The 24,988-nt window shown below is 61.9% G+C and overlaps 1 protein-coding gene across 4 annotated transcripts; it reads left to right on the top strand.

Annotated features, from left to right (window-relative positions):
• The first annotated feature begins 2,703 nt into the window (after positions 1 to 2,703).
• Positions 2,704 to 19,998, top strand: CDK16 (cyclin dependent kinase 16). Of its 4 annotated transcripts, XM_074937575.1 has the most exons (18): positions 2,704 to 2,863; positions 10,556 to 10,683; positions 12,041 to 12,166; positions 12,853 to 12,986; positions 13,214 to 13,339; positions 13,567 to 13,623; positions 13,978 to 14,092; positions 15,181 to 15,275; positions 15,350 to 15,412; positions 15,489 to 15,612; positions 16,078 to 16,198; positions 16,794 to 16,891; positions 17,879 to 17,984; positions 18,203 to 18,245; positions 18,401 to 18,491; positions 18,819 to 18,896; positions 19,538 to 19,587; positions 19,895 to 19,957. In XM_074937575.1, exons 2-17 carry the CDS (start codon positions 10,566 to 10,568, stop codon positions 19,573 to 19,575), a joined length of 1,533 nt encoding a protein of 510 aa, XP_074793676.1. In that variant the 5' UTR covers positions 2,704 to 2,863; positions 10,556 to 10,565; the 3' UTR covers positions 19,576 to 19,587; positions 19,895 to 19,957. The 4 variants fall into 4 exon arrangements, with proteins under 4 accessions (XP_074793676.1, XP_074793677.1, XP_074793678.1 ...); XM_074937576.1 differs by lacking the exon at positions 19,538 to 19,587 and having other exon boundaries at positions 19,895 to 19,998; XM_074937577.1 differs by lacking the exon at positions 12,041 to 12,166 and having other exon boundaries at positions 2,705 to 2,863.
• Positions 19,999 to 24,988: the final 4,990 nt, after the last annotated feature.

Below are 24,988 nucleotides of genomic sequence, written 5' to 3'. Positions count from 1 at the left end.
GACCCTGACCGAGATCAGGGCCCCCCGTCGTGCCAGACGCTTCCCAGACCCTGGCCGAGATCAGGGCCCCCCGTCGTGCCAGACGCTTCCCAGACCTTGACCGAGATCAGGGTCCCCCGTCGTGCCAGACGCTTCCCAGACCCTGACCGAGATCAGGGTCCCCCGTCGTGCCAGACGCTTCCCAGACCCTGACCGAGATCAGGGTCCCCCGTCGTGCCAGACGCTTCCCAGACCCTGACCGAGATCAGGGTCCCCCGTCGTGCCAGACGCTTCCCAGACCTTGACCGAGATCAGGGTCCCCCGTCGTGTCAGACGCTTCCCAGACCCTGACCGAGATCAGGGTCCCCCGTCGTGCCAGACGCTTCCCAGACCCTGACCGAGATCAGGGTCCCCCGTCGTGCCAGACGCTTCCCAGACCCTGACCGAGATCAGGGTCCCCCATCGTGTCAGATGCTTCCCAGACCCTGATCGAGATCGGGGCCCTGTCGCGCCAGGTGCTGCCCAGACCCCGACCAATATCAGGGTCCCATCGTGCTGGGCGCTGCCCAGACCCCTACCGAGATTGGGGCCCCGTCGCGCCGGGCGCTGTACAGACAGATGGATGTGTGTGGAGACAGCTGGAAGGAGGAAGGGGTGTGTTTGGGGATGGGGGGTTGGATGGATGGAGGATGTTTGGGGATAGACGAGTGAGTCAGTGTGGGGGTGGATGGATGGAAGGAGGAAGGGGTGTATGATAGAGGGATGGAAGGAGGGAAGGTGGGTGTCTGGGGATGGAGAGGTGTAGGATGGAGGGATGGCTGGAGAGGTGTGTGGGGATGGATGGGTGGGTGGGGGGGTGGATGGGTGGATGGATGGGGATGGAGAGGTGGACAGATGTTTGGTGATGGGTGTATGATGGATGAATCGAGAGATGGGTGGATGGATGGAGGGGTGTGCAGGGATAATGGGGGGCTGGTGCGACGGGGATGGAGGGGTGTTTGGGGATAATGGTTGGGGAGCCCTGTACAATGGGGGTATGGGGAGGGTGTCTGGGGATAATGGGGGTATGGGTGGGGGAGGGGCGTGCTGTATGATAGGGTGGGGGAAGGGTGATGGGTGTTTGGGGGTGATGTGGGTATGGGTGGGGGAGGGGTGTCCTGTATGATGGTGATGGGGGAAGGGGTGTTTGGGGATAATGGGGGATGGGTGGGGGTGGGGTGGAGGGGTGGTTAGGGACAATGGGGGGATAGTCCATCTCTCTAACCCCCCCTTTTCCCCGTTTTTATGGAACCCCGCCATTGCGTTTAATGGTAGGGTCCAACGGTCGCGGGCTACACCATTATTAACCCCCAAGGGGTTCGCCTCCCCCTCTTCTCACCCCGCTTCTCGGTGTCAAATGGGCACCTGAAAATTGACATAAATCCCGTCTGAGCCACTCTTACTCTGTTTATTTTGGTAGAAGCCTATTTTGTAATCTGCTCCCCTCGTTTTTATTTATGGTAGCGGCCAACGGTCGCGCAGTACTGTCTGCGGATTAAACCATTATCAACCTCTATGTGTGACAATGTATTACGCCCCCTCTCACCCAAACCCATTTGTTCACGTGCTAATATTTAAATAGGGTTCTGAAAAAGTTATACATTTGTTTCTTTTATCGTTTATAAATGTTGGAGTCCAGATATATAAATATCCCCCTCCCGCTTTGCTCTGTGGTAGGGCCCAACCGTTCCGGCCTCTCTCAATGGGTCAAACCATTATCTTCCCTGTGTAGGAGGGGAGAATGGAGACTCGCCGCTCCTCCTTAGCCCTTTTAATTCCCCATCTCTCAGACCTGTAATTACATCTTGTGGTTAATTGAGTTACACATCCTGGTTTAAATTCCCTTTGTTTCTATGGCCCAGTCCCATTATACATGTGGACACCCTTATTTTGAATGGTATCGCCCATCCTCTCAGCTACGAGAGAAGAGGTCGGGCGAGCTCTCTCTGGATTGTGGGGAGGAATAGAGCTGGCCAGTACATGGCTTATCCCGCTTTCCATATTCCTCTTTGTGCTTCAGTAGGCTAGAGATGAACGTAGAGAATGAAACTGTGGCTCTGTTTGGCTGCCAGGTAGAAAAAGCCTGTCATTGCCTCCCCCCGTTGCTGGTTATAATGGTACAGCCCCCATAGGAGGAGAAGGCGGTTGGGGACCTTTCCATTGAGGAAACAGAAGACAGTTGAGAAAGTACCATTCTAAAAACGGGGGGGGGTTAGTATCGATTGGCTACTGGGCTCCCTTCACCAGACTGCTTATTTAATTAATGCGTCATAATATCCCTTCATATATTATTGATCTGTCCCCGTGGGTCCCGTAAAGCAGGGGGATTAGAGCTCCGCTTTCAGGGCGCTCCTCCCTCTCAATAATGGTAGCGTCCTATCGGGCCGTTCCAGTTGAGACTGTACCAAATAAAAAGGGGGGGGGTGATTGCCTTCTTCCACCTTTTTTGCCCTCTTAGTTTAACACCAGCCCCTAGGGGTATGGGGGTTGCGAATCCCTAATTCCCCCACCGTCGGGGATGGGCTCGGCTTGTCCCTGACTGCTTCCTGCTTGTGGCCCTCCCCTGGTGCGCGGCGTGGTACGTCCCGCAGGGAGGGGGGAAGGCCGGGCCGGGGGCCGGCACGAGCCAGTCGCAGGGTGGGAGGTGGCCTGGGCGGGGGGAGGCGCCGCTCGCTGGGAGGAGACTTGTGCGCACCCCCCCCCCCGGATCCCCTTTCTCGCCGGGCTCTGGGGGACCATGGGCGGCTGAGGGGAGCCGAGCCCCGGGCGGCCGAGCCGGCGGCCATGGCTGAGGATTACTGGGACCCGCAGCAGCAGCGCTGAGCCCCCTGCAGCGGCAGCCAGGGTAAGAGACACCCCGTGGGGCGGGGCCTGGCGATCCACTGGGACCGGGACTCACTGGGACCCGGGGATCCACCCGCCGCAGCCCGATGGGGTCGGCACCCGCTGGATCCCACGGATCTTCTGTCCCATCGGGCTGGGATCCACTGGGTGCCCGGGGATCCACCCACTTGGTCCCATGGGATCAGCACCCGCTGGATCCCACGGATCTTCTGTCCCATCGGGCTGGGATCCACTGGGTGCCTGGGATCCACCCACTCGGTCCCATGGGATCAGCACCTGCTGGATCCCACGGATCTTCTATCCCATCGGGCTGGGATCCACTGGGTGCCTGGGATCCACCCACTCGGTCCCATGGGATCAGCACCTGCTGGATCCCACGGATCTTCTATCCCATCGGGCTGGGGGTCCACTGGGACCCGGGGATCCACCCGCCGCAGCCCGATGGGGTCGGCACCCGCTGGATCCCACGGATCTTCTGTCCCATCGGGCTGGGATCCACTGGGTGCCCGGGGATCCACCCACTTGGTCCCATGGGATCAGCACCCGCTGGATCCCACGGATCTTCTGTCCCATCGGGCTGGGATCCACTGGGTGCCTGGGATCCACCCACTCGGTCCCATGGGATCAGCACCTGCTGGATCCCACGGATCTTCTATCCCATCGGGCTGGGGGTCCACTGGGACCCGGGGATCCACCCGCCGCAGCCCGATGGGGTCGGCACCCGCTGGATCCCACGGATCTTCTGTCCCATCGGGCTGGGATCCACTGGGTGCCCGGGGATCCACCCACTTGGTCCCATGGGATCAGCACCCGCTGGATCCCATGGATCTTCTGTCCCATCGGGCTGGGATCCACTGGGTGCCTGGGATCCACCCACTCGGTCCCATGGGATCAGCACCCGCTGGATCCCACGGATCTTCTGTCCCATCGGGCTGGGATCCACTGGGTGCCTGGGATCCACCCACTCGGTCCCATGGGATCAGCACCTGCTGGATCCCACGGATCTTCTATCCCATCGGGCTGGGGGTCCACTGGGACCCGGGGATCCACCCGCCGCAGCCCGATGGGGTCGGCACCCGCTGGATCCCACGGATCTTCTGTCCCATCGGGCTGGGATCCACTGGGTGCCTGGGATCCACCCACTTGGTCCCATGGGATCGGCACCCGCTGGATCCCATGGATCTTCTGTCCCATCGGGCTGGGACCCACTGGGTGCCCGGGGATCCACCCACTTGGTCCCATGGGATCGGCACCCGCTGGATCCCACGGATCTTCTGTCCCATCGGGCTGGGACCCACTGGGTGCCTGGGATCCACCCACTTGGTCCAATGGGATCAGCACCCGCTGGATCCCACGGATCTTCTGTCCCATCGGGCTGGGATCCACTGGGTGCCTGGGGATCCACCCACTTGGTCCTATGGGATCAGCACCCGCTGGATCCCACGGATCTTCTATCCCATCGGGCTGGGGGTCCACTGGGACCCGGGGATCCACCCGCCGCAGCCCGATGGGGTCGGCACCCGCTGGATCCCACAGATCTTCTGTCCCATCGGGCTGGGATCCACTGGGTGCCTGGGATCCACCCACTTGGTCCCATGGGATCGGCACCCGCTGGATCCCACGGATCTTCTGTCCCATCAGGCTGGGGTCCACTGGGTGCCTGGGGATCCACCCACTTGGTCCCATGGGGTCAACTCACACTGAATTTCTCTCCCCCCTCTGGGACTGGGGGGATCAACTGTGACCTATGGGATCTACCCACCTGAGCTACATCAGATCTGCATGCACTGGATCCCTCTCTGCACCTTCCCCATTCATTAGGGGTCTGTAATGATTTCTGACCTTTTGGGATCCACTCACATGGGATTCTCTACCAGACTTGGTAGCCCCTGTGATCTCTGACCCTAGGATCTACCCACTTTTGCTGTCCTATGTGATCCACTTCATGAAGTGCACCTAAAGGCAATTAATCTTCTGCTTTCCCATTGGCTGGGGGATCTGTTGCAACATCTGGGATCTACCTGTTGTTATTCTCATGGGATACACTCATACTGTATCACTCAGATCCCAGCCCTTAATGGACTGGGAGGATCCATGGTGACTTTTGCCATTCCGGAATCTATGTTCTGGTGTTGGGATCTACCCACACTGGATTCCTCTGTTCTTCTATGCCTTGGCCTAGGGATCCTTCTGTGACCCCCAGGGATCTACCCTGACCTCCCTGCAAGGATCTACCCCTCATGCTAACTCTTGCAGGGATCCTCACACTCTTAAATCCCCTGTCACCTTGTGGAGATCTATGCACTTCTTTTGGGCTGGGAATCCACTCGGACCCCCAGGGATCCCATCACACCCAGATCCCATGTGACATTCCCTGGGAATCGGCCCTCATTAGATCACTCTATTAGGCTGGCAATCTATTTTGCCCTGATCGCCTGGGACTGTTGCTACACCTACTGTATCCCTCTCCCCATTGTTCAGTGTTTGGGCATCTACTCTCACTTCTGGGATCTGCGCGTCCTGTTTTGTTGGTGTCGGGGGGGATCTAGTCTGGATTAGCACTCTGGGTATCTTTTGCTCTGCTCCCCTCTCACTGGTTCTGTCCCAGAAGGGATCTACCGAGGCTCTTTGCCTCGGAGATCTAGCTCTGGTCTCTGCAGAAGGAGAATAATCTGGGGTGAGCCCCCACCATGTTCTCTAGCTGGTCTGGGGAGCTCCCCCAGTTGTGATCCACTATGACCTCTCACTACAGATCTAGCCACATCAATGGATCCCTCTGCACTCGCTTCTGGCTCATTGGGGGAATTCACACCAGTCATCTACCCAGGGGATACAGTGGGAAGGGGATCAGGTGTCTGGAATGGATCCAGGACATGGGGGGAGTGGCGTGTTGTGTCTTCCCCCAGCGTGGCGGGGGCGGAGTGAGAGACGGGTTGCTGGAATCCATTTTGGGAGATCCCTGGGATCTCTCCACTCACCAGATCCTTGTGCAGTCAGGCTAAATCTGGGGAAAGGGGGGGGAATTGCTCCCACTCCCGCATGTGTTGGGACAGGCGGAGGGGTCGCTCCCCCTATGTGGGGGGGGGCAGGGAGGGATGTGCAGGGTTGGTCGCTGCAGTGAGGGGGTGTGTGGGTGGGTGGACATTCCCACCCCCATGTCTGGGGTGGATCTTGGCAGTGGGGAGGGGGATTCCTGGCTTTTCCCTTCAGTGAGTGAATGCAGGAATCCTGGGGGGATAGCAAGGGGGGCGTCTTTACCCCCCTCTCCCATGTGCTGGGGGGAGATGGACAAGGCTGGATTTGTGTACGCCTGACCCCTGGGAATAAGTGGGGGTTTGGCATCTGGTGTCCCCCCCAGATGGGATGAGTTCACTGCAAAGGCCCCAGCCTGAGTTAAATCTAAGTCATGCGGTTATTTTGAGTGTGGGGGCTGAGCTGGAGGGGGGCGGGGGGGCCTGGATTGGGCTGTGTGTGTGGGGGAGGGAGCTGATTGTGGGGCTGGATCAGGCTGTGTGTGTGTGGTGGGGGGGGAGGGGGGCTGATCAAGGGGTCTGTATCAAGCTGTGGGGGGCTGGCTCTGGCTGGGGTGGGGCATGACCCAGGCTGGCTTGTGGGCCTGTGGTAGCTGATGCTCCTTGGATAGGGTCCCACCATGTGGGACTCGGTGCTTTGGGGGGCAGTGGGAGGGGCACAGTTGGGGGCTGCAGTGCGGGGCTGTTGTCCCATGGTTCATGCTCACTGCACAGGCTGGGAGTGTCTGAGAGGGGGCTAGATCCGGGGCCCCCTCGCCCTACCCCAGGGTCCCCTGGGTGGGCGGGCAGGCAGATCCGGGTCCTCCTGCTTGGCTGGTGTCTTGGGGGTGGGGGACAGCGGCCTGGCAGATTGACCCTTCCAAGCAGATCAGTCTGGGAGTTGGGGGGCTCCTATCTCACCCGTCCTTGCCCCTTGGAAGGGCTGGCTGTGGCATGGCTGACTCGGGGAGTTGGGAGCCTGTCCAGGCTGCTTACCGCCCCCCAATCAGACCCGGTTGGCTGGTGCTGGTAGCCCCCCCCCCCCCCCCCCGTCTGCCCTGTCTGACCCTTGGCGCTCGCCTCAGACGGACTGGATGCCTGGTGTCCTGGCCTCTGTCCCTGAGGTGGCCTCTCTCCGGCAGAGAGCTCGGGGGGAGTGTGACCTGGTGCCAGCTGCTGGGAACGGAGCCCCAGAGTCCTGGCTCTTCCCCCTTCCCCCCAACCACTTGACCCCACTCCCCCTCCCCCCCAGAGCTGGGGAGAGAACCCAGGAGTCTTGGCTCCCTGCCCCCCAATGCTGCGGGGAGTGGGGCACTCTACCCTGGCTCCAGTGCCCCATGTGGTGCTGGGGAGGGGAAGGGGCTCTGTGGCTGGAGAGGGGGTAGGATGGGGGGGAGGGTTTATGGCTGGGGACTGGGTGAGGTCTGGGGGCAGGGGATCTTAGTGCTGGGTGTTTTTTTGCGGGGGGGGGGGGGGGGGGCTGTCAGGCTGGGTCCATGGGCTGAAGGAAGCGGGTGTGAGGGAGTGGGGGAAGATCTTTGTGGGGAGGCTGGCTCAGGAGTTGGGGCTCTCGGGATGGAGGTCAGGTCCAAGGGTATCCTGGGGGGGCGGTGTCTAGGGGATGGATTTGGTATCTTTTGGGGGATGGGGCTGAGGGGTCAGATGGATGGGGGCTGGGGGTCTTGGAGGGTTCAGAGGTCTGGGGCCCTGGATGGGTGTGGATGGGGGGCTTGGGGTGGTGGGAATGGGGGGGTTGGAGGCATGGGGCTCCCGGGAGCTGGTCCAGGGCATGGTGCTGGGTTGTCTGGGGGGCAGCTCTCTCCCTGCATGGCCCCTCCCTCTTCTGAAAGGGCAGGTCTACCTCCCCCCAGTCTCTGGGCTGCTGCCCCGGGCTCCGCCCCCCACAGTAGGTCAGTTGGTCCCAGGAGGTATTAATAGCTCAGTGAGTCGCTCCCCAGGCAGCCCCCCAGCTTCACCCCCCCACGGTGTCTGTAGCTGCGGCTTCGAGACCATGGGCCTCCTCCCTCTGGCCGACCGGTAGGATCCATGCGCACCGCATCTCTAGCCTTTTACTGCTGGGGGGGTGCTCCTGGCCACTGGGGCGGGGGGGGGGGGTAATTGTGGAGATAGACGCTCCTTGGATTGGACCATTGACCCATTGGATGTGCCCCCCAGGACAGCTGGGAGGGGGAGCCCAGGGCTGGGCTAGCAGGGTGTGTGTGGAGGGGCACTGCAGGGGTGGGAGTGAGGGGAGCCCAGGGGTGGGCTAGCAGGGGGTGCGGGGCGGGAGTGAGGGGCACTGGGTGTCTGTGTGTGGAGGGAGCCAGGGGTGGGCTAGCAGGGGGTGCGGTGCGGGAGTGAGGGGCACTGGGTGTGTGTGTGTGGAGGGAGCCAGGGGTGGGCTAGCAGGGGGTGCGGGGCGGGAGTGAGGGGCACCAGCAGGGCTGCGGGGGAAGCCAGCTCAGTCAAACTCCCCTCCCCCGGCCTTGCCGCCCCCTCGAGTCCTTTCTGGGTGATGGAGGTAGCCTGTTGCTGGTGCCCCCCTGCTGCGCGGGGGACCCATGGGGGAGGCTGGTGCCCGGCTCCTGGGAGTCCCAGAGCTGGGGCTTGGTGGCCAAGGTGGGTCTGGGATAAGAATAAGGTCGGGGGGACCTGAGCCGGGCTCTGGCATTTCCCCTGCCCGTATCCGGGGCTGAGCCTGCACCCGGCTCTGCCCACAGGACCCCTGTGGGCATCCAGAGCCATGGAGGGCGGGTGTATGTAGAGCTATCTCCTCACCTGTGCCAGCTGGGAGCACCTAGAGGGGACAGGGAGTGAGGGGAAGGGGCTGCTGCTTGCTCAGGTCCCCCTCAAAGTCCCCCGCAAAAGGGCAGTGATGGGTAGATGGTGCAAAGCCACTGGAGCCTACTCCCCTCCCAGAGCCAGGGAGAGAACCCAGGAGTCCTGGCTCCCAGCCCCCACCTGCTCTAACCACTAGCCCCCACTCCCCTGCCAGAGCCAGGGAGAGAACCCAGCCCCCTCTCTAACCAAAGACCCCACTCCCTGCCAGGACAGGTGAGCTGCCAGGTGCTTCAGTAGCCCTGGGCTGGGGTTGGCCTGGCACAAGCCTGTGCGGTAGGTGCCCTGTGTGCTGGGGGGCAAGGCTGCATAGGGCTGGATTTGTGCCCTGGCCCCAGCAGGTGGCTCAAGCCAAAAGGATTCTGCAGATACCTCCATATGGTGAAGGAAGGGGAAGCAGGCGGCCTGAGTCGCCCCCCAGTGGGGCCAGCGCTGACAGCTGGGGGAGAATGCCCCCTGCTGAATCCCGGCCCAGCTCCCTGCAGCACGGCCCCGCCTTCCGGGAGAGCGCCCCTTGCCGAGCCCCCTGCCCACAGCATGGCGCCCCTAGTGCCCGGCCCTACCCCCTGGGGACAGCACCTCCTCCTGAGCCCCCTGCCCCACAGCACGGTGCCCCCCAGAGTCCAGCCATGACTGCCAGGGGAGAGTGCCTCCTGCCCTGCTTGCTGCAGCACCCCCCAGCGCCCGGTCTTGCCTGCCAGGGGAGAGTGCCCCTGCCCAGTCCCCCACCCCGCAGCCCCCTGCCAAGCCCCATGCTTGGCTATTGCTATCCTGTGCTTCTCTGTGCTTCCACCCACTGTTGCCCTCAACCGTGGCTGATCCTTCCCCCATGTACTGACAGTGGAGCAGCAATTGGAGTCTGTGGGTATTTCTCCAGCCCCCAACCAATTGGAGGGATGTGAACTGCCCCCGGTGTCACAGCTGGGTGTTACTCCTGGAGCCTACTGATGGCAGCAGGTACACTTTGCTAATTCACCATCACCGTGGGACCATCCAACTGCTGGGATCATCCTGGGACCCCTTCTGTGCTGTCAGTAACCCTCCTGGAGCTGACCCCCTGCCAGAGGCTCCTTCCAGAATCCCAAGCCTCTCACTAACCTTGGCTCCTCCCACATGCCCCAAGCTCCTCCCAGAGTCAGCTGTTCAGGCATCGCCATAGTAACATCAAATGCCCATGAGCCATCGCTAGTCTTCAGAGTTAATGGGGCAGCATTTCAGTCCTTCCACCCATCAGCTACTGTGCCCCTTTCCTGGTGAGGGCCCCAACCCGAATTCCCCTGCAGCTGACCCTTTGCAGGAGACATATGGGTCCAACCCCACCCCCAGGTGTTCCCTGTGGTCCATGAGTCTGATACCGGGGGGGGGGGCAGGGGGCACCATGCTGGCTGGCCTGTAGGGCTGATTCGGGGGGCACTGGCTGGTTGACCTGTGGGGTCTGATCTGGGGGGTCACTGGCTGTCCCAGGGGTCTGATGTGAGGGGGCACCAGGCCAGCTGACCCCTGGGTTTGATGTGGGGAGCACTGGCTGGCTAGCCATGCTGCGGGGTGACTAATCCATCCGGGTTGTCCATTCCCGGGGTGTAACGTGAGACACATGCTGGGGTGGGAGCATCGACTCCGTGCATAGTCCCAGCCCCGACCCCGACCTACTTCTGCTTGGCATGGCCCTTAGCCGGGGAGCAGGGTAGGGGGCTCATGGTTAGTAAATTTCCTTAGACTCTTTCCTCTAGACTTTTTCCCCAGCTGCCCTGCCCCAGAGGTGACTGCATCCCAGCACCAGGGCAGCCCTCCCTGTGTACCTGATCTGGTGTTTCAGGCTGTGGTGTCCTCTCCCCTCTGTGCAGCGGCCCCACCATGGATCGGATGAAGAAGATCAAGAGGCAGCTCTCAATGACCTTGCGGGGGAGCCGGACGGCTGAGAAGAACCTCAATGAGCAGATCAACATCGAGGAGAACAACAGCAGTGACACCGGTGAGCCCCTCCCCCAGCTGGGCCCGACGCGGACCCTGGTGCCCGGGGCAGCTCCGCCCACTCTGGTGCCTTCCCTTGAGACCTTTCTGTGCTGGGTGTGGACGGGATCTGGACTGAGACCTTCCCTTTAAGCTGGCTCTTGCTGTGAGAGCACCTTTAAGACATTTGAGGGGCCTGGAGGCATTAACTGCCCCTTTAAGGTGTTCCACTTACAAGACAGTGCCTTAAAAGGGTCTGTGCACAAGGCCACCCCTTTAAGGCTTTCTGCAGGCATAACCGCCCCTTTAAGGTGTTACTTGAGCATGGCTGTCTTTTTAACATTCCCAGTGGGTGTTATGGCCTCTTTAAGACGTCCCTTGGTGTGATGGACCCCTAAAGGGTCCGGGGATGTGGCTGCCCCTTTAAGACCTCCCTGGCTGTGCCTATGTGGTGGTCTCTGGGCATGGCCGTCCCTTTAAAGGCTGCCTCCTCTTCCCTCCTCACCCCACCCTCTCCATTGCTGGTGGCCCAATTGGGAACCAGCCTAGGCAGCGATTAGGTGGGCTCCATAGAGGTGGCCAATGGCCAGGTGGAACATACCATCCCACTTCTGCTGTAGGGGTGTGACAGTCGGGTCTCACATCCATTGGACCTGACCAAAGCCCCAAATGGGGGTGTTTGAGCCAGGTTGGGCAGGGCTGTGGGCCCGGACTCCTCGGTTCTCTCCCTGGCTCTGGGGGGGGAGTGGGGTCTGTTGGTTAGAGCAGGGTGGGCTGGGAGCCAGGATGCTGGGGGCATTACTGATGCTGTCAAGGGTTAATTGGGAGGTCGGGATTAGGATGGGGGCTGAGTTCAGGAATGGGGACGGTTGGACCCCAGTGCTCTGGTTTGATGTGTGGGGGTGTCCATGGCCCCCCCACTGGTACGTCCCCCCCCGGCTGGTCTCTCCCGGATTTTGTTTCTGTTCTGTTGTATTTTTGTTTCTTCATTTTCTTTTTCTTTTCTTTTTTTTGTCTGTGTTTAATTTCTGCCCCCCCCATCTGCCCTGTCCTCCTCCCTTCCGGCTGTGTGACCTCTGTGACCTGGACCCCCCATGCACCCCCTTCCCTCTGGCTCTGTAACCCCCCGCATCTGCCCCTCCCCCTGGGCTGCATGATTCCCCCACATCTACCCCCCAACCCGCTCTGGCTGTTTGATCCCCTCCCCCTATCCTCCCAACCCCCCGAGCTGTGCCGCCCCCCCATCTATTCCCCTCTCTATATGGTCCCCCAACCCAACCCCCACATCTTCTCCCCTGGCTGTGTGACTGCCCCCCTCCCCCAATCTTTCTCTTCTTGTGGGCTGGGCTCCCCTGCGCCCCATGTCTCGTGCCCCCCAGGCCTGGCGGGGAAGAGCGGGCGTCCCTGGGGCGCCTCGCGCAGCGTCTATTCCTTCCTGCAGCGCCGGCCGCGCCCGGGCGTGACCCGCAGCCTGAGCGCCCACCTCGCCCGTGCCAGCCGACTAGGTGACTATGGAGGGGCGGCGCAGACCCCAGGGACCCCCCCGAGCCAGCCAGCTCCCCTTCTGTGGAGCCGATCACCGCTCGGAAAGAGGAATGGGGGCTAGTGGGTTAGAGTGTGGAGGAGGCTGTGAGCCAGGACTCTTGGGTTCTCTCCCTGTCTCTGGGTGGGCAGTGGGGTCTAGTGGTCAGAGCGGGGGGAACTCATGAGCTGTAGTGCTGGCGGAGTGGGGGGGTAACCAGCCCCTCCCCCTTTCAGTGGCTGTGGTTTGTTTTATTATGTGGGCAGCTGAGCAGGGCTGGCAGGATGCGGGGGCAGCGGGTGAGTGGCGGGGGAGCCCTGGGGGGTCGCTCTCAGAGTTCCAGACGCTTTCAGGGTGTGCTGGCCACTGCACGCTGAGCCCGCCTGGGTTTGCTGCCTCTGGCTGCCTGGCAGTGTTGGGGGGGTCGGGGCCTCCAGCAGGGGGCGCTGTGGTGAGGGCTGGCGGGGGGGGCGTGCTGTGTGTGTTGATGCTGGCTGGGGTGCTGGCAGTGCAGTGTCTCCAGCAGGGGGCGCTGTGGGGTCTCTGGCAGGGGGTTCTGTGGGGGGGGCAGTTGGGGGGTCTCTGGCAGGGGGAGCTGTGGGGGGGCCGGCTGGGGGTCTCCGTCGTCCCGGTAACGCCCCCTCTGCTCTCCCTCCCGCCCGCCCCCAGAGATGGTGCAGGAGGACGTGAAGATGGGCTCCGACGGGGAGAGCGACCAGGCGTCCGGCACCTCATCCGACGAGGTCCAGTCCCCCGTGCGGGTCCGCATGCGCCACAGCTCGGCCCGCAAGATCTCCTCCGAGGTGGGGGGGGGCGGCCGGGCTCCGAGGGGACTGGGGCGAGATCCTGGGGGAGGGTGGCAGGAGGGTTGGGGGGATGGTGGGGAGAGGGGGTCAGGGACCCAGGGGTGGGTGGAGGTGATATGCAGGGGGAGGATGAGGGCTGTGGGGGGAAGAGGTCGCAGGGGGTCACCGACCGGAGGGGGGTGGTCGCTGATTGTGCCCGTGACCCCCATCCCTGCACCCCCCAGGACATCAACAAGCGGCTCTCGCTGCCGGCCGACATCCGCCTGCCCGAGGGCTGCCTGGAGAAGCTGGCACTGAATAGCCCCTTGTTCGACCAGCCCCTCAGCCGGCGGCTGCGCCGCGTCTCGCTGGTGAGAGCCTGTCCCCCGGTGCCCCCCGCGTGTCCCCTGGCCAGCCCCATGGTGCCCCCATCCTGCCCCCCAGACCCCCACCCCCAGTGTTCCCTCACCGGTGCCTGCCCTACGGTGTCCCCTGGCTGCCCCCCAGCTGACCCCCTGCCCCACGGCCCCCCCATTCCCCCCCCGCTGGGAGCCAGCGCCCCCCGGCAGGCGTCTCACGGCTGGTCTCTCGCCCGCAGTCGGAGATCGGCTTCGGGAAGCTGGAGACCTACGTGAAGCTGGACAAGCTGGGAGAGGTGGGAGCTGGGCCCCGGGGGGGGGGGGGTGGGTGGGTGGGGTTCTGTCTCAGGAATCCTGACCCTAATGCCGCCCCCACCTCAGATCCAAGCCAGGGGATGAGATGGGGAGGGGGAAAGTGACTGGGGGCGGGAGGGGCCAGGAGCTGGGCCATGGGGCTGGGGAGAGGATGGGGGATGGGACTGTGGGGTGAGGGGGAAGGGCTGGGGGGTGATGGGGCAGAGATCAGGGGGCTGGACTGGAGGCCACGGGCCAGGGAAGGAGGGCAAGTGGCTGGTTAGGGGTTGGGGCAGGAGGGGCCACCCAGCTGTGACCTCCAGTTCTGCCCCCCCCCCCCCTTCACTGCCCCACAGGGGACGTACGCCACTGTCTACAAGGGCAAGAGCAAACTGACCGATAACCTGGTGGCGCTGAAGGAAATCCGCCTGGAGCACGAGGAGGGGGCGCCCTGCACGGCCATCCGCGAAGGTACCTGCTCGGGGGGCGGGCTGGGGGACAAGCCGGAGGGCAGGCAGGGGGACAGGCTGTGGGGGTGCTGTCATGGAGTCCTCGGGGCGATGCACTGGAACTGCTCCCTACGAAGCCAGGCGGGACTCGGGGGGACCCTTCTCTCTTGGAGCTACTGTCCCCAGGGCACGAAGCTTACGCAGCTTCCACCTTCCTGGGGCTGACTCCGGGGCATTCAGCCTCCCCTGCCCCACCGTGCGCTTCCCGCAGCAAGTCCACATGGGGCGGGGTCCTGGGGGAGCCAGAGGGTCCTGCCCCCCAACTCCACAGTCGGACGGGACTCTCAGCCAGTGGGGAAAACAGAAGGTTTATTAGCTGACAGGAACATGGTCTAAACCAGAGTTTGTAGGTACAGAGACCAGGACCCCTCAGTCAGGTCCGTCTTGGGGCCAGGGCGGTCAAACCCCGGGTCTGGGCCTCCCTCTCTTCCCCCCACAGCCAGCTCCAAAACTGAAACCCTCCAGCCCTTCCTCTGGCCTTTGCCTCTTTCCCCAGGCCAGGAGGCCACCTGATCTTTGTTCTCCGACCCCCTCAGTTGGCACCTTGCAGGGGGGGCCCAGGCCATCAAGAGACAGGGTGTCGGCCATTCTCTGTGCAGACCCCATCACACTGGCCCTCTAGGGCTCTGCAACAGTCGCACCCACTTATCCCCCCACCCAGATACTTAAGAACTGCCTAGGGGAACCTGAGGGACCCCCACCATATTCAGAGAGAACATTAAGAACAGTCCCACTTCGTCACAGGTGTCGGGGGAGTAGGCTGTGGGGGTGCCAGGGGGGCAGGCTGGGAGGTGGGCCGGAGGTGCTGGGGGACGCCGGGGGGAGCAGGCTGGGGGGTGTTATAGGGGGCAGGCTGGGAAGACTGGGGGACAGGTTGTTAGGCGGGCTGGAGGGACCAGAGGCCAGGAGGTGGGCCGGGGAGTGGGCTGGAGATACTGGGTGGCAGGCTGGGGGGCGGGCTGGAGGTGCTGGGGGATGCCGGGGGGAGCAGGCTAGGGGGCTGTGGGGCTGAGATTCACTCGACCTGCCCCTCCCCCCCCCACCTCCCAGTGTCCCTGCTGAAGGACCTGAAACACGCCAACATTGTCACCCTGCACGACATCATCCACACGGAGAAGTCGCTGACCCTGGTCTTCGAGTACCTGGTGAGTGGGGGGCTGGGGGCGGCTCAGGGGGACCCCGGCGTCCGAGTGGCACTAACCCTGCCCTGCTCCCGCAGGACAAGGACCTGAAGCAGTACCTGGACGACTGCGGCAACCTCATCAACATGCACAATGTCAAGGTGAGTGTGGGGAGGACGGGGGGGCTCCTGGGGCCCCCCAGGGCCAGGCTGATGGCGTCTCTCCGTCCCCCCGCAGCTCTTCCTCTTCCAGCTGCTGCGGGGCCTGGCGTACTGCCACCGCCAGAAGGTGCTGCACCGCGACCTCAAACCCCAGAACCTGCTCATCAACGAGCGGGGCGAGCTCAAGCTGGCCGACTTCGGTGAGCCCCAGAGCCCCCCTGAACCCCCAACCACCCCCAAACCCCCACCCTGCCCCCCAGAACCCGCTCATCAACGAGCGGGGCGAGCTCAAGCTGGCCGACTTCGGTGAGCCCCCCTGAACCCCCAACCACCCCCAAACCCCCACCCCGCCCCCCAGAACCTGCTCATCAACGAGCGGGGCGAGCTCAAGCTGGCCGACTTTGGTGAGCTCCGGAACCCACCAGCCCCCCGGAACCTCCCAACCACCCCTGAACCCTACAACCACCCCCCAGACCCCGCTCAGCAATGAGCGGGGAGAGTTCAAGCTGGCCGACGTCGGTGAGCCCCCCAGCCCCCCCCCCCAGAACCTGCTCAGCAACGAGTGTGGTGAGTTTAAGCTGGCCAACTTCCGCGAGCCCCTGAACCCCCAGCCCCCCCTGACTGGCCCCCAGCCCCCCAGTGCCAGCCCACTCTCTCTGTGCCAGGTCTGGCGCGGGCCAAGTCCATCCCCACCAAGACGTACTCCAACGAGGTGGTGACGCTCTGGTACCGGCCCCCTGACATCCTGCTGGGCTCCACCGAGTACTCCACGCAGATCGACATGTGGTGAGCCAGGGAGTGCCACGGTGGCTGGTGCCATGCTTGCCTGGCCTGGGACCCTCCTCCTGCCCCACCTGCTGCTCCCCTCCCGCCCCTGCTCCTCCTGCCCACCCACCCTAACCCCGCTTCTCCTCCCACCCCATACCAGTCCCCAGCCCCCTTCTGCTCCCCCTCCGCCCTTTCAGGACGCCCTTCCTCTCCTCCTGCTCCCAGTCCAGCTCCCCTATCCGGGCCTGGCCTCTCCTCCCCCCCCCCCCCCACTCTCTAACCCTGTGGGGACCCCTTGGATGCCACACCCGAACTGCTGCCCCCTCCCCCAGGAGCTCCCCATCCCCCACGCAGTCCCCAGCTCCCCACCCCACTCTGCCCAGTGGGGCCTGCTCCGTGACACTGACCCCCCCGCACCCCGCCATTCTGGTGCTTTAGACCAGCCCGGGCGGGGGGGCAGGTCCCCTCCTGCAGCCCAGGTGGTTTTGCTGTCAGTAGCGCTGGGGTGGGGGTGCCGTGCCCCTGAGCGCCCACGGGAACTGGGTGGGGGCTGTGCCAGGGAGACCCCCCCCCCAAATTCTGGGTGCCCTGACCCCAGCGCCTCTTCCCCCAGGGGCGTGGGCTGCATATTCTACGAGATGTCCACAGGCCGCCCGCTCTTCCCCGGCTCCACCGTGGAGGAGCAACTGCACTTCATCTTCCGCATCCTTGGTGAGAGGGGGCTCTCGGTGGGGCTCAGCGGGGGCTATTGGGGCGCTCGGCGGGGCTCAGCGGGGGGTGCTGTGCTGCGGGGAGCATGGTCGGAGGGTGCCATGCTGCAGGGGGTGTTGTGCTGCGGGTGGGGGGGCGCGTGTGTTGCAGTCATGGGGGGCTGTGCTCTGGAACAGGACTTTGGGGGACCCTCCCGTCTCGGAGCAGACTGTCGTCCGGGCAAGACGCTGCCCCAGCTTCCTCCTTCCTGGGGCTGACCCCGGAGCATTCAGCGTCCCCGTGCGCTTCCCGCAGCGATTCCCCCCCGGGTCGGGCTCCTGCCCCCCGACTCTGCAGCCAGCTGTGACTGTCAGCCAGCCAGGAACACAGAAGGTTTATTAGACAACAGGAACACGGCGTAGAACGGAGCTTGTTAACTTAGAAATCAGGGACTTTCAGCCAAGTCCATCTTGGGGAGTCCTGGGCCAGACGCCCTGGACTCCCCGCCTCTTCCAGTCCCCCCAAGCAGACTGCCCAGCTTCCAGGCACCCCACCTCAGACAGCCCCATTGCTTCTCCTTGTCTTTGTCTCGCTTCCCGGCAAAGAGTCACCTGGTTGCATCCCCCTCCTGGGTCTCCGGTTATGAAGGTAGGCCATCGCCTACCTGCAGGCAGCTGGAGCCACCTCACCTGCCCCCCCGAGGGTCTCAGCTAAAGTCTCACACCCCTATTCCCACCACTTAGGCATTGGAGCAACACACAGGGAAACCGAGGCACACACAATATTCATACAAAACAATAAAACTCAGAGGCTCACACACAACATAACAAGGGAAAATCCCCACATCATCCTCACTTCAGGAGGTGGGTGGGGGCTCAGCAGGGATCACCGTGCTGCAAGGGGAGGGTGGGGGGGGCTCAGCAGGGGGTGCTGTGCTGCAGAGGGTGGGCGGGGGGCTCCACGGGGCCCTGTCGTATTCTCACCCTATCCCCTCTGCCCTCCACCCAGGGACCCCCAACGAGGAGACGTGGCCGGGAATCCTGTCCAACGAGGAGTTCCGATCCTACAACTACCCCAAGTACCGGCCCGAGGCCCTGCTCAATCATGCGCCCAGGTCAGCCCTGGGGCTGCTGCATGCGGGGGGTCCCAGGGGCTGCGAGGGGAGGGCCGGGGGGCTGGATCCTCCCGGGGGGGCTGGATGCTCCTGGGGGCTGTGGGGGGAGGACCAGGGGGGTAGGATCTCCCTGGGGGCTGCGGGGGTGTGTGTGTAAATCCTCCTGTGGGTTTATGGGGTCTCCTTTTGGGCTGACATTTCCCATGTGCCCTGTGTAGGCTGGACAGTGATGGAGCCGACCTGCTGGGCAAACTGCTGCAGGTGAGAGACGGTGGGTCGGGAGGGGCTGGGGTACCTTGGCTTGTAGCGTGGGATCGGGGGTGGGGGATTTGGGGGTTATGGGGGTGCTGGTGTGTCTGCCCCCTGGGGCGTGTCCAGCCCTCTGACCACCCTCTCCCGGGGGCGTGTCTCGGCAGTTCGAGGGGCGGAAGCGGATGTCAGCGGCCGAGGCCATGGGGCATCTCTTCTTCCACTGCCTGGGCGAGCGCGTCACCAAGCTCCCGGACAGTGAGTGACCCACGGGGGGGGCTTGGCGCAGGTTGTGCTGAGTTGGGGGGGGCTCGGGGCAGGTTGGGGTGCCGGAGGTGGCGGGGGGGCTGAGTTGGGCGGGGCCGGGGGGCTTGGGGCAGGTTGGGGTGATGGAGGTGGCGGGGGGGCTGAGTCGGGTGGCACTAAGATGGGCAAAGAGGAACATTATGAGTTGGGTGGGGACTGGTTTGGGGGTGTACAGACTCGGGCGGAGCTGAGGGAATTCAGAGTGGGGTCAGGGCTGTGGGGAGCTGTAACTGCCCTCCGTGATCCCTCTGCCACCGCCCCCCCTCCGTGTCTCCACAGCCACGTCCATATTTGCACTAAAGGAGATTCAGCTACAGAAGGAGACAGGGCTGCGCTCGGCTTCCCTGCCTGACTCAGGTGAGACATGGCCCCCCAGCCCCCCCAATCGCCCCCTCAACACTGCCCTGATCCAACCGCAGCTCCTCCCTGCCCCATTCAGGTGAGACATGGCCCCCTGCGGCCCCCAGCCCCCCACTGACCCACTCACAGCCCCTCCCTGCCCAACACAGGTGAGACATGGCCCCCCAGCCTCCCCTGCAGCCCCTGACCCCCCCCGACCTACCTACAGCCCCTCCTTGCCTGACTAAGGTGAGACATGGCTCCCCACATCCCCCCTGCAGCCTCCCCAACACTCCCCTGACCCACCCACAGCCCCTTCCTGCCTGACTCAGGGGAGACCCCGCCCACAACTCCCCCTGCTGACCCCTCTGCCCACACAGATGTGCTCCCCAAGCCCTCTTTTCCCCCCCCGCCCCGACTTAACGTGCCCTCCAGCGCCTGACTGCTGACACTGGTCTGTTCTGGGGGGCGGCTAATTCACCTCTGACCTACCCCTAGCTGGGGCCCCCCATCAGGGGGAAGAGGGGACCACCTGCTGCAGCCCTGCTAGGGCCCTTCCCGCTCAGGATGGGGGTGAAGCTTCCCCCTTGAAGACTTCCCCCCCGGGCCCTGCTCCCCCCGCCCTGGCTGCGCGGTGAACGCTCTCTCCTCTCCCGCAGGGGGCGCCGCCTTCCGGGTAGTGGACACTGAATTTTAGCCTTCGGGTCAGGTACTCCCCCCCCCCCCCCCACATCCCTCCTCCCATGGCCCCCCCCCCAGCTCTCAGCATGGCCCCCCATCACCGCCACCCCCCTCAAGTTTCCTCATCCGGACCTCCTCCCCCAGCTGGGAGCACATGGGGCACCCTGCTCCTTATCACCCCCAATACACACCCGCCCCACGGGCACTGTATTGGCTGTAGCAGGATGGGCGGCATGGGGGGCATAGGCTGGGGGTGGGTGGGGGGCAGTGTGGGGGGAATCCCAGCAGCGGTGGGGAGGCCGCTGTCTCTCTAATCCTTTTGCTCCCCCCCACAGTGAACGGGCAGAACCGACGGCCCAGCTTACTGTTGTGACCCTGCCGAGCCACAGTGACGTGGGAGGGGCAGGGGCTGGACTGACATAAACCTGCCCCCCCCGCCCCGCCCCCCGCCGGGACTCTGCCCCTTTGGGTTGGACGCCGCCTTCGGGGATGGGACTCGGGCCGTGCCCTGGGGCTGGAGGGGCCCGATCCCCTTCCGGGGGGGGTGGCGCCGGCTGGACGGCAGATGCCCCCCCCATGTTGTTTAAGTTTTATTTTTTCAAGGCAATATTATAAATATAGAGAAATAATCTATAGCCCCCCCCTCGCCGGGAGGGATGGGCATGGGGGGGGCAGCCCCCCGGAGTTATGTTTCCATGGAGATGTGTTTGATTCTGCCCCCTCTGTGGGGGAGGGGGCCACAACCCCTCCTGTATCCCCCAGGTTGCAAGGTGGGGGGGTTGATCCAGGGGGTTATATTCTGTCACTCGCCCCCACCCCAAATCCTCCTCTCCTGCCACCCAGCACCCGCTGAGCTGTGGGGACAGAAGTCTTCCAGATATGGTGGGACCGGGGGGGGGGCTGCTGTTACAGACATGTGAATGGGGGGGGTGTACCCCAGATGCGGTAGGTCCCTTTGCAGCAGTGTGTGTGTGGGGTGCCCGACAGTCTGCAACCCCTCCGCATTCGAGTGATGTGTCCCTGGGGAGTCCCCTTCCCTTCCCTCCCCGAACCCCAGCATGTCCCCTTCCTGCAGGGCTTAGCTCCGCCCCCACGTCCTGCTGGGTCGGCATGTGGGGTGAACACTGGCTGACGCCAGTGAGTTCAGTGGGGCGGCTGCCAGCTCCCCTTCCCCACTTAGTACTCAGGGCTCACGTGGGGCCAGCTGCACCTTTCTCCCCACCTTACTTTTGGTACTTGGCCCTTACTCTGTTCCTACTCCCCTGTTACTCAGCTACTACTCCCATGTTACTCAGTCCTTAGTCTAGCCCTGTTTCTGTGTTACTCAGCCCTTACTCCTACAGTACTTGGCCCTTACTCTGTCTCTATTTCCATGTTACTCAGCCCTTACTCTGACCCTACTTCCATCTTACTCAGCTCCTACTCTCAAGTTACTCAGCTCTTACTCTGCCCCACTCATGTTACTCTACCCCTATTCTCATGACACTCTCCTCCAACTCCCATGTAACTCTTCCCCACTCCCATGTTACTCAGTCCCTTAGTCAGGTCCTACTCACACAATACTGTCTATACTCCCATATTACTCAGCCCTTACTTGACCCCTACTCAGATGATACTTAGCTGCATTCAGTCCTTACACAAATGTTACTTGGCCCCTACTCACATCTTGTTCAGCTCTTACTTGGCCCCTAGTCAAATCTTACACCGTCCCTTGTCAACCCCTAGTCAAATCTTACACAGTCCCTTGGTGCCTTATTTGGCTCCTATTCAAATGTTACTCGGCTCTCACTCAACCCCTCCTGAGATCTTACTCGGTCCCTCCTCAGCTGTTACACAACTGTTAGCCTGTAGTCAGCCCCTAGGATGCTCCTGGCTCAGCCCCTCCTCAGTCACTTCCCAGACTCTTTGCTCAGTCCTTGCTCCCGTCCCTAGTCAATACTTAATCCTTATTCAGATGTTACTCCACATCCTCTCACTCCTAACTCAGCCCCTAATCGACTGTTACTCTCTACTCAGTGCTTAGTCCATGCTCAGGTGTTACTTGGCCTGGTCTGCCTTCCCTCGAACATTATTCTGTGGTTACTGAGGTCCTACTCACCTGTTACTCCAGTCCCTGCTCAAACCTGACAGTCTTTATTCAGACATTACTCCATCCTTACTTGAGCTTTACTCTGTCCTGAGCTGGTTGCTCACACATTACTTGGTCCTTACTCCATAAATCCAGAAGGGGGTCCGAGTATCATGGGGTGATCTGAAGTAACAGAAATGAAATTCACTAGGCCACAGCGAGGGGGAGTAGGAAGAATTTTGACCTGGGCATGCGGGACGCTCCCAGGGTGACGCTGAACCCCCAGGGTGCCACAGCCGTGAAAATGGCTGGTGCAAGGCTAGGACGGTGTGGGCGAGGAATTTCCATCGCAGACAGAGCCTGCGCCCAGCGCTGGCCACCTGTGTTGTAGACCACGCAGACTGAGGTGGGCTCCCCGGTCTCTCCGTAAATCCTTGGGGAGGACAAGGAGGGGCTGGAGCAGCAGTGAGGGGCAGACACCCTGGCTAGTGGGATGCTCTTGCTGACTCAGGACAGGATGGGCCTGAGCTCCCGGGGTAGCAACACTAGCTGCGACTGGAACTACTGGCCCGGGCAGCCCATCCAGTCCTGGGCGTTTACTCGTATGATACTCGGCCAGCCCCTAATTGATCTGGTTTTAGTTTTTACCCAGTCTTCAGTCCAATGTTACTCTGGCCAGACATGTTACTCAGTCACTGCTCTGGATTTACTCCATCCCTACTCCTGTTACCCTGCCTGTACTCAGCTGTGAGTCCCTACCCAGCCCTTCTCAGTCTTAGCCTAGATATTGCTCTGTCTTTACTCAAATGCTGCTCCACCCCTGCTAAGTCTTATCTTAGATGTTACCAGCCCTAATGCAAATGTTACTTGGTCCTTCCCCAAACAGTACTCCATCCTTACAGTCCCAATTTAGTTGTTGTTTAGTCCTTACTCAGAGTAATCTGACCGTACTAAAATGTTACTACCACCTTACTCAAACACTACTCCATTGTTTCTCAAATGTTACTCAGTCCCTAGACAGTCTTACCCTTAGATATTACTTATTTTTACTCAAAAGTTATTAAATCCTTACTCAGTCCTGAATCAAATGTTACTTGGTCCACACCTAGCCCTTATTTTGGCTTAGTTGATTTGCTACTCCTTCCTTACTCAAATGTTACTCGGTCCCTTTCCAGCACCTGCTCAGTTGTGGGTACTCAGTCCTTAATCAAACACTACTCAGCTACTACTCTGTCCTTACTCGTTACTCAGGCAAATCCCTCCTTGTCCCTGCTCTAGTCCAGCACTGCTCAGGATTGGATCCTGCATCCCCTTCCAGCTCCATCCTGCATCCTCCTGCCCTGCACTCCTTGATGGACCCCGGCCAGGCTGTCCCGCCCAGAGGGCTCTGTGTGCTCCTGGCTCCCCCTAGTGGCTAGGAAGGATCAACTGCAGTTGGAAGGGCCAAGCCTTTAACTCAGGGGTAAAGGCCGGGGGTTGGAACCCTGCTGTGGGAGTGTCAGTTTAAAGGCGGACCCTATATCCCCCAGGCAGTGCGCCCCCTCCATCTCTCTCTCTATATATTGTGTGTGTGTGTGTGTGCGTGTATATATGTACATATCTAGCTTTTTTTATATGCAGCATGTAGTGCTTGTGGGATGGAATGTCTTTCCCTGGAAGAGCCATACCCATAGTAATAAAAATGACGATACCCCCCCCCCCAGCTGAGCTGCAGCCACCTCTGGGGCGGGGCAGGGGGGAACGGCCTCCTGTAATGCTGCATGAGGAAAGCTCGGCCGCCGCTGAGATGTAGCCAGCTCTCCTCATGGATCAGAATGGTCCCCCCCCCCCATTCCCCTGTTCCCCCCTCTGCCCCCCCTGCTCTGACCCATAAGACTAAAGGAGTCGAAGTGAGAGTCCCTGGGCGGGGTGGTGGCTGTTTTCTCTTTCTCTGCTGGGCACCTGGCAAGGCTGGGGCCTGGGGAGTGTCATCGAGATGCTGTGGTGGGGGCGGTGCCAGTGGGGTGGGTCAGTGGGTAGGTTTGGTCTGGGATCCATTCCTGGCAGGTGGTGGGTTTTACTGTGGGGAACTGGATCCCTGTGCACAGAAGAGGGAGGGATCCCAGCTGTGAACCCTGCATGGAGGGGGAATCCCACATCAGATCCCTTCATGAGTAGGAGGGTGGGATCCTGGACAGGAGAGGAGGGGGCAGGGCTAAGAGCAGATCCCTGGTGGGGAGGAGGGAGGGATCCTAGAGTTGGATCCCTGCATGCAGAAGAAGGTGATCCCATAATGGATCCATACAGGTGGAGGAAAGAGGGATCTTGGAGAGTAGGGGATCTCAGAGGATCCCTGGGCAGTGAGGAGGAGGTTGCCAGAGTAGATCTGTGCATGAAAAGGGGGACCCTGGACTGGATTTCCATGCCTGGGGGGCCCTGCAGTGGTCCAGAGTGGATTCAGTAGGGATAGAGTCCCCTCCCCTGCCAGCTGTGTCCTCCGCAGCCCTGTAGATGGAGGTGGAGTCTCTGTGACAGGGGGGCTTTGGCTCAGCAGGAAAAGGGTTAATCTGCCTATACATATCAATGTTTGAGGGGGGAGGGCTGTATCTGAGCTGCGTGGGAGACGGAGCCTCCCTCGTTTTTTGTCTGGGGTGAGACTGTTCTGCACTCAATGTATGGAAATTATTAAAGTCTCCATGGAACCCAGGCATCCTGCGTCTTCATTCACCTTGCAGATGGGGGGAGTGGATGGTGGATCCTAACTATGGACCCACCTCCACTTGCTGAATCCAAGCTATGGGTCGCCTGCCCTGGGATCAGACCCACGGGCCCATGCAGCTCAGTAGCTCCTCAGGCCCCCCATCAGAGCCACAGGCCCATCGAGCTTGATATCCTGTGGCCCAGGCCCACACCTGTGAGCCCATGGGTTACGTGCTTTGCTGGAAGTTCTTAAAAACCCAGGTGGCAGAATAGAACCCAGGTGTCCGGGTCCTAGTCCCCCGCTCTAACCACCAGACCCCACGCCCCTCTGCCAGAGCCAGGGAAAGAACCCAGGAGTGCTGGCTCCCAGCCCCCCTGCTCTAACCACTAGACTCCACTCCCCTCCCAGAGCTGGGGAGAGAACCCAGGTGTCTGGGCTCCCAGCCCCCCGACCCCGCTTTAACCCGCCAGACCTGTGAGCATGTGGTCTGTTTTATTTTATGCCACACCAAACATGGTGTCTCTGCCGGCGACCTTTGCCACCACCAAGATGGCGGTGAAGGGGACCCCGGCTTTCTGGGGAAGGCGTGCTCTGCTCCCGCCTGTCACTCTCGACGTGGCGGTGCACCACACTCAGTATGGCCGACCGGGGCTTAACATGGAGTGCCACACTCAAAATGGC

The sequence above is a fragment of the Natator depressus genome, chromosome 23 (genome assembly GCF_965152275.1).
Source record: "Natator depressus isolate rNatDep1 chromosome 23, rNatDep2.hap1, whole genome shotgun sequence".
NCBI classification, from domain to species: Eukaryota; Metazoa; Chordata; order Testudines; family Cheloniidae; genus Natator; species Natator depressus.
Note: the sequence above shows the minus strand (reverse complement) of the source record. Positions and strands in the feature narration are given on the sequence as shown.

What these genes read in the sequence shown, in the direction of transcription:
- CDK16 (XM_074937576.1), top strand. Translation starts at nt 10,566, where the DNA reads ATGGATCGGATGAAGAAGATCAAGAGGCAGCTCTCAATGACCTTGCGG. An exon ending in CGCCCGTGCCAGCCGACTAG is followed by an intron (nt 12,167 to 12,852) that starts GTGACTATGGAG and finishes GCCCGCCCCCAG; the next exon opens with AGATGGTGCAGGAGGACGTG. An exon ending in TCCACGCAGATCGACATGTG is followed by an intron (nt 16,199 to 16,793) that starts GTGAGCCAGGGA and finishes CTCTTCCCCCAG; the next exon opens with GGGCGTGGGCTGCATATTCT.